The sequence below is a fragment of the Phaseolus vulgaris genome, chromosome 8 (assembly GCF_000499845.2).
Source record: "Phaseolus vulgaris cultivar G19833 chromosome 8, P. vulgaris v2.0, whole genome shotgun sequence".
NCBI classification, from domain to species: Eukaryota; Viridiplantae; Streptophyta; class Magnoliopsida; order Fabales; family Fabaceae; genus Phaseolus; species Phaseolus vulgaris.
In genome coordinates, this window is record NC_023752.2 from 14,259,556 (window position 1) to 14,268,585 (window position 9,030).

The window sequence follows — 9,030 nt, forward strand, 5'->3', positions numbered from 1 at the left end:
CCTCTTCGAATAAGATTGATTCTAGTTGGAACTCTATCTAACAGGATCCTCAAAACAGTGATTTGTACTTTTGGCACTGGATTTGCTTGCCATAATATTTTAAAAATATCATTTGAAGCGCTCCTGACTTAGATATTCATAGTAGCATAAGCTGACTTCACCGAGAAAGTCCCTCATGAATCCCCTCTCCAAACTAAATAGTCGTTAGATTCCATCCAGATTGTCTTCCTTGGCTATAGTAGGGAAAGGAATTCTATCCAGATTCAATATTATGTTGTTTTTTTCCTTGAAATTGGGTCATGAAGTGCCTTTTAGTTTCATCTTTTACTTGCTTAGGTTCCTCCACCGACTCACCTTCTACCTGTAACCCTTTTATGTCATTCTTCATTCTTCAATTTATTAATGAATGGTAGAATCTAGAATTTGAGTCACATAAGGTCAATCATATGGATTTTGATTTTTGCTTTTGCCATATCTCCCGCTTAAAACTTACTTTTTTAAATTCTACATTTTTTTAACAGTGTCTCTTTTTTTTATAAAAACTTTCATATTAAATATTATTATTATTATTATGTAATTTTTTTAATCTAAATGTCTTCTCTCTTTCTTTTGTTCATTATTTAGTCCGACTTATTCATCTTTTAAATCTAGTTCCTTGATTAGGTGGAATATATCTTCTTTAATCCTATTGATATCCCCAAAATTATTTCTGTTCCAATTTTTCAGATTTTTTAGTAATTTTTCGCCTTCTTAAATTTTTATCATTGCCTTCAACATTTGAAATACCAGGGCTTTAAATGTACTATGGTGATCATGCAGATCTTTATTTTACGTATTCATTTTGTGTTCATACAAAGTGAATTAATTAGGTAATGATTCTGATGCAAAAATAATTTAGAGCTTCTTTATATCATGAGGTACAAGTAATCAAATCGTTTTCGCAACCTCTTATATTCAACTCAAGCTACTTACACTCAATACCTTATTACATTGAAAGGCCTTAAATGATACTTTATTTGGTCGAATAAAAAATAACCTTATTAAGATAAAATTGATTAAAAATTCATTTATGTTTAAAATGAACCTCCAAATATTTTTTACTTAGATAAAAAAGTATTTTGCTCAATTATAAAATTTATTTTTCGATCAAATAATAATAACAATATTTTGATTAGAAAAATATCGCAAAGACCAAATGGCACAAGAATGATTTTCTAGTCATTGCTGCATCAACAGAGGATATTTCAGTCAGATTTGTTGCTTTGAGTCTGTAATAATACTCTATAGCCATCTAACATAACTAATTTAAGGACCCACAAGAATTATTTTATAGTCATTGCTGCATCGCATTCTCTCACAAAGAAAATGCAGGAAAACGGGAACTTGGAGTATTCATACTAATGTCTGATTAACTGTGTTGGAAGCCAACCATAAAATATACCATAAAATAGAAAAAGAAATATATTAGCTACACTCCGAGACATTCAAGGTAGAGTACCAACCACTTCACTTTCCACACACTATCTCTCCCCATCTATCTCAAGCTCCTCCCACAGTAGACTCATGTAGCTTTCAATTCCCATCTACAATCTCAAAATTCCCTACTATAATTCCTTCCCTTTTCTGAATCAAGGTGAACATATACTCTCATAATGGAGGAGGGTCAATGTTTGATCAGGAGTAAGAGAAAGTACTCTATGAGTCTTAGTCTTGATGATTCTTCGACTAATTACCCTTCCAATGAAGACCACTCATGGGAAGAGCAAGCCTTTGCTAAAGATGCAGCTTGGTCTGGTTGCGTGTGGCCACCACGATCATATTCTTGTACCTTTTGCACAAGAGAATTTAGGTCAGCACAGGCTTTAGGAGGCCATATGAATGTTCATAGAAGAGATAGAGCAAGACTAAAGCAGCCATATAGTCCTCAGAATGAAATCCTCAATGATGATCTTGAGAAAACTCAAACCCAGAATTCGGTTCAAATTTCTTTTACTTCATTGGGTTACTTATACCCACCTTCTCTTAGTGGATTGGCTCATAACACTAACCCTAATTCTGATCCTTATTCTCATGTTGTTGCTTCACCTTCCAATGTTTTAGGCACTTCACTTAACAAAAGATGCAGAGAGAAACCCCAGATTCCACTATACAATAATTCTTCAATTTTCAAAGGATGTCACGAGTCTTCCCCTTCTTTTTCTTCTAAATCCTTGTCAAATTTAACTGATGACTTCAGATTTTGTTCAAGTAGGCTCGATCTTGAAGCCAGTTTTGAGAAAAAATTACAGGGATTGGATTCTGGGTGTAGGAAGGGTAAAACTGAGGTGGCTGTGAGCATGAACATGTTTATGAGTCGAGCTCACCCAGTTGTGCAGTTTGAGAATAAAGAGATAGATACAAGTTTCAAGAACAGAAAATCAGACGCTTCATCCATTCCATTGTTCCCCAAATCATGTTCAGTTGATAAGCATCATGTGCAGTCAGAGATGTTTGATTTTAGCCCTAGCTCCATAGAAGAGCTAGATCTGGAGCTAAGGCTTGGTTATAGGTCCGAGGTATAGTAAAACATTTGAAGCACGGATATTTATAAATATAATTTTACTCTTATGATTTTACTCTTGTTCCTTGTTTATTTCTTTTGATACCATGTAAGGAAGATTTTCATGTTTGATTGGATGTGTGATGATAACAATATGGCAATCACAAACAAGCTAGCTCATCAAAGAGTGCAATTATATATAACTGATATCTCCATCGATTTTTACTAAGATCCTTTAAAAGCATCTGAGAAACATTACAGTTCTATATCATTTTTTAGTAGGAACATGTGAAAGCTTTTATATATATATATATATATATATATATATATATATATATATATATATATAAGATTCATGCTATCGTACAACTTATTTTAGCGCTGTATGAACCATTATGAGACATTTTATAACTAGATAATCAGCTTAGGTTAGGCTGCACCCTGAAGTTTAATTTCGTTTCTTTGTATTTATGCAACATAGGAAATCTGTCTTGTGCGACAAATTGTGTCACAAAAAATAGTTCTAATTACATTTTTAATTGGCAGAACTTATGCAAGCAGGTTTCTCCCAGTGAGAATAACTCATTGTTGCTTGTGGTAACTGTATTTGAAATTATAGTCTAAACTTCAAGGTTTTATATGTCAATATTTGTTTGAAAAAGAAAACAGATTCATAGTTTTATAAAACAGATTCATAGTTTTATATGGGAATTTTCTTGTATGTTGTTGGAAGAAGCTTTCCATGCATGCACTGAACATATATTTACCATTGATGCATGCTTCTTCTACGGATTATGTGGGTCCCCTACTTCTATCCTAAGGTGGATAGGTTTCAACAGGAAGAACCATAGAGGAATAAAAGAATTTTATAGTTTGAGTATTGAGATTAGTGCATGTGCATGTGGGGTTTGAGGGTGAAGGATCCTCCTAAGAACTGCATGGAATATTGTGAGCTCGTTTTCCTATTCAGTACCTCACTGACATATCAGTAAAGTTACCCATTTATAAAACATGTTTGAGCGTTTCAAAGCCATATAAAGTCAGATACATCCCAACATTGATTCTCTTTTACTTTGTATTATTCTCATCTTCATCAGATTTGTTGCAATACTTGGTATTCTTATTCCCTTGCGCATAAATCCATTTGCTAACATTCTGCCTCACCTTTTTTCTTTTCCTCACTCTTTCCTAAATCCCTCCAAAATTTGCCACCTACTCCAGAATCAATCTACTTAAAGAATTGGCTATGATATTATGCTTGCTTTTTTATATTCACAAGGAGAATATTATCCCAACAAGACTCATTGGACCTTGCAACACAAATTTTGTTTCTTCTTCTGTATGCATGAATTAGGTACACACAATGACAAGTTCTCTGAATTATAATGTGTGAGCTCCAACTTCCCTATGAATTAACCATAGCTAGTCAAGTCTGCCGCATAAATCGATGCAGCTAGGTTGGGAGGTGATATAGTACCTTTTTTTTCTGATGGATACCTTCAATGGGAATTTTGATGGAGAACCCCTTGACTAGAATGGTATCTTTTATTTTTTACCTAAAAAGAGTCAATTAAACCCACTTATATATAAAATTAAAAATAAATTAGAAACAAGTACTATGGTTTTTTAACACACTATTTATTAATGATATTTTAAAAAAGTAATAGCATTGTCTCATCGCATATTGGTTACTGTCTAAAAGACTGACTTATTTTTAAAAATTAATCAATTATCATAAATATTCTAAAGACTTGCTTAAAAGAGAATTGAATTTGTAGTATCTATCGTAGTATAATATCTTCTTAACAATGAGAAAATATCATAAGGTTACTCGGATAAAAGACGTTTTAAAATAACCTATAATATTAGCATCCTATTCTTCTAAGATGTATCCCTCAGTACATGTATACATGCACATGTGTAGCTATATTTTTCTTTTTCTTCTTCTTTAATATCTATGTAATTTCAATGATTTGTATACGAAACATAAAGGAAGTAATTTTCTTGAAGTTCAATTAATAATTTTTTAGACAAAGAAAATTTATCGATATTAATATAAGATATTTACAATAATATTTTTTATAACTAGTTATAGGTTTATGTAATTGACTTTATTATTTTCCAATAAAACATATAATTAACTTGGCATATTTATGAACAAATTAAGGGACTTCTAGATATTTCCTGTTCTACTAACTGGCTCAAACTGAGGAAAACTTTTAATGATTTTAGTTTTAGAAATTACATTTAATATGTTAAGAATTAGGTGTAGTTTTAAAAATAATATATTTTGAGTAACGTATTCATATTTAGTATTCTTTTAAAGTTCCTCTCAATGTGTATCTTTTTAAGGAGAGACTTTTTCACTTAATTGGTGACATTTTGCTAAACTTATAATTAATTTAATAATTTAGTTTGCCTTATAAAAAAAATAGAGATGACAATAAAAAATTAGGGGGGCAGATTGCAGAAGTTCACATGTGCAAAACTTTTGAACTTACTTAATTGGTGATAAATAATAGAACCATCTTTATTAGCCGTTTTAGTCATCTAAAAGCTGGATCACTATTTCATGATTTTCCTTTAATGAAAGAAAAATGAACTTGAATGCATGAAATATAATAATGTATTGGGGGGTTAATTATGAACAAAATATTGAGTGAGAGGCAACACACAATGAAATGTTTGTGAGCTTTTAAAATATAATTCCTTTTCTGAACTAAGGTCATAAAATAGAAAACAAAAATAATAATTAAAATAAAAATGGAGCGATGGAGAAAATCATAGGGCCGTAAACTACAACAATCATCATGCAACTACACCAGTCTCTTCTTCTCAAATTTCCCAGTTGGTTTCGGGGAATATGACATGATTAAGATTATTTAGAGATGGAAAGAGGGAAAGAAGTGTTTATTTTACATAGGCTTAATAGGTGGGGAAAAGATTTGGGTTTGTGAGGTTCTTTGATGTGGCAAATGCAGGTAGATTCTTTAGTGCAAAAAGGATAATTAACGACGATTAAAAAGAACATTTAAAGACGGTTTTTAAACCGTCATTGTTGTAGGCGTCGTCATAAAGTAGGCATTTTTAACGACGGTTGGTCAACCGTCATTATAAACATATTTTTAACGATGGTTGGTCAACCGTCATTATAAACATATTTTTAACGATGGTTGGTCAACCGTCATTATAAACATATTTATAACGACGGTTCCTTTAACCGACGTCATAAGTGGATTTTAAATAAAAAATAAAAACAACTTTTAAAGACGGTTGGGAACCGTCGTTGTATGTGGGTTTTTTAAAAAAATGATTTTTAATAAATCTCAAACCTCCTGCATAAAAGATTCAATTCCAGAAAATAAAAAATTTAAAAATCATACACAAAAGATGAAAAATATACATACAACAAATTAATAAAATATAACTTTTATTTGGTGCTTTTATTTAATTAATCATCATCACCTCTAATGCCCAAATATGATACAAACAATTAATATGGTGCAAAGAGTGAGTGCTGAAAATAAAACTCTCTCCAATTCGTCACTATTTCTATTCTTTGATTATTTTATATACTCAGTTTTTAAGTATCTTACACTTTAAACCAAATAGATTATCTCTAGAGAACCCAAGTCCCCCTTTGTTGGATAGGCGTGATCTTTTTTTTCTGTAAAAAAAGAAGATACAACAATTAAATATGAATTTCTAAAACTGATTAAACTGTAAAAAATAGATTTTGTCATTAAACTGTACCAAATAATCAAGTTGACATTAGATTGTATTTTTGAGAACTAATCTGACATTAAGTTGTAAATTTAATTATATGGATACATGTATTTAAAATGAAATAAAAAAATTATAACATGTTTATCTGTGGCATTATAAAAAGTATAATAGGTTTCTTTAACACAGTGCCATTGAATAGAAAAAAAAAATTACTTTTATCAAACAAAATTTAAGTGATCAGTATATTTAATTGAAAAAAGTATATTTAAAAAACATTTTTTAATCAAATAACCATAATTGATTTTTTTTTCAGCTTAGTATTTAGTGTGTTGTTGAAAGGAAAAAAGCTTGAGAGAAAAATAAAGTAAAAAAAAGAGAGAAATCAATTAAAATATTTTATTCGTTCTATCTTTTTAATGTTTAAGTTTTTATCACAAAAGTAAGAAATATAATAAATATTTTATATACAATAATTTCTCTTACAATAATTATTATAAAATCTATATCAATGATAATGTTTAATGGAATAGAGAATCAGCATTGGCCACATATAGAACAAGAAAAGGTTTACCTCCAAATTCTGGAGCATGCTTGTAAGGATCAAAACCTAATCCGTGCACATCTTGCTTTGGATTAAGTATATAAACCTGAAAAAAAGAGTTGTATATAATGCATGCATATTATCAATAAATTTGTATTAAAAAGCAGTTAAAAGAAAAATGAAAAATTGAATCACAATAATTAAAACATTTGTTTGATGAGGAATGAGATATATTCACCACAAAATCCATCATCGGATGGAAAGTTAGTATAATATGTGTACTGATCATAATATTCACACTAATTTAAGATTGTTTTCTACTCCATTCAAATATCTATAATTAAGACTAGTTTTCAAATATATTCAACTATCAACCATTTGATCACATTTGTTCTTGCTTTGACTTTAACAAAATTTGGCAAGCAAAATCAACAAGATAATTTATTCATCATTATACATAAAAATACCTTACCATTCTTCTAAGGAATCATTTTAATCATTCACCAGAATTTACTTAATACTGAGCAATTCTTTGGGTGTGCTTCTTTCTGGATGGGTCAAAATCACATCACACATCACAATCTCCAAATAATCATATTGAAAACGAAATACACAATAAACCAAGATATTAGAAGATAATCATATATTAAAAGTAATAAACTTCTCACCGGCATGCTCTTAGAAATATGAACATCTTCATTCACAGTTGCAGAAGCGGCACGGTGGGAGGCGCGAGGGTGTTATCAGCGCGCAGACAACGCGGTGCGCAGCTTGCTGGTCATGGTGGCATGGTGACGATGCGTTGCGTAGCTTGCTCGCAGTGGCGCTCGCACGCGAAGACGCTCGTGGTGGCGCTCGCTCACGATGGGGTTGGGTCACGGTGGTGCGCGCTCACTCACGGTGGGGTGCACTCGCTCAAGGTAGGGTTGGCTTGCGGTGGGGTGCGCTCGCTCACAGTAGGGTTTGCTCGCGGTGGCGCTCGCTCATGCTGGGGTGCGCTCGCTCATGGTAGGGTTGGCTCGCGGTGGCACGCCCTTGCGAAGGGGTTGGCTCGCAGTGGCGCGCTGGCGGTGGGGTTGGCTCACGGTGTCGCAGCATCGCTGATTTGTTGGCTCGCGGTGTCGCAGCGTCGCCGTTCTGCTGGCTCGCGGAGAAGAAGTTGGTGCGGCAGCGTGGTGGATGGCAGCGAGATTTGTCGCAGCGGTGAGTGAGAGGGCAGCGCAAACTCGGTGACTATGGATGAGGAGGCACGGTTGTGGGTGAGGGGAATAGTGAGAGGGAAACTATAGCGATGGTGAGTGAAAAAAGAAAATCAGAGTGTGGAATGTGAGTGAGGAAAAAGAGAGGGCCCGAGAACTTACAATCACACTAACATATAAGGACGGTTCCAAGGACAACCGTCTTTGTAAGCTGACGCGCCACACATATAAGGACGGTTCTAGGCAGAACCGTCTTTGTAAACACTCACGGGATACATATAAAGACGGTTCTAAAGAGAACCGTCGTGGTATATGTCAAAAAAATGAAAAAAAATAACAAAAAAGCCACCGCCTCCCTTATAACGACTGTTTTTTACGAATCGTCTTTATAAGCAGTCGTCAATTACGTATTTTGCACTAGTGATTGGAAAAGGAGTTTTACCAAATCCGCATAGGTAACATGAAACTCTATGTCAACATTCCTAGATACAGAAGAATTGAGATTGAACAAGAGGATGGTATGTCCAAAGAGGTAAGAAATCAACACATATATGAACATGTCAAGAAGAAAAATAAGGAGGTATGGAGGCAAAAGAAAGGAAAGGAGGTAAGGAGGGTTAACAAAGGGAAGCAGTCCTATGTAGATGTTGTGAGAAGAACTTCACAAGAGAAATGGAAAGGTCCCATTGTTGAAACCCAACAACAAGTTCTTCCATAGATGATAAACAGCGTGGTAGGCCACATGTCTCCAAATTTTAACTACAATCTGTTGTGTGAAGAATTTATTAAGGGGGGATGAATATGATTAAAGTGAGGTATATGGGAGATAAATGGTTCTTTTAACACCAAAGGATGGAGAACAAATGGAAGAATTAATCAAGCTTAATAAAGATTGGTTTGAGAGTGTTTTTTAGGTTATTGATCCTTGGTTAGAATCCTATGTAGTAGGCCATAAAATTGTATGGGTTAGATGTTATGGTTTACCCATTTTTCTGTGGAATAAGGTGTGTTTCTCGAAAGTGGTT

General features: G+C 33.2%; 1 protein-coding gene across 1 annotated transcript; it reads left to right on the top strand.

The window, feature by feature from the left end:
• Positions 1 to 1,465: 1,465 nt before the first annotated feature.
• LOC137824862 (zinc finger protein 10-like) lies at positions 1,466 to 2,742 on the top strand. The gene has a single exon (XM_068630542.1). The coding sequence runs from the start codon at positions 1,653 to 1,655 to the stop codon at positions 2,559 to 2,561; it is 909 nt and encodes a 302-aa protein (XP_068486643.1). The 5' UTR covers positions 1,466 to 1,652; the 3' UTR covers positions 2,562 to 2,742.
• Positions 2,743 to 9,030: the final 6,288 nt, after the last annotated feature.

Coding starts and splice junctions, on each gene's coding strand:
- LOC137824862 (XM_068630542.1), top strand. CDS start 1,653: ATGGAGGAGGGTCAATGTTTGATCAGGAGTAAGAGAAAGTACTCTATG.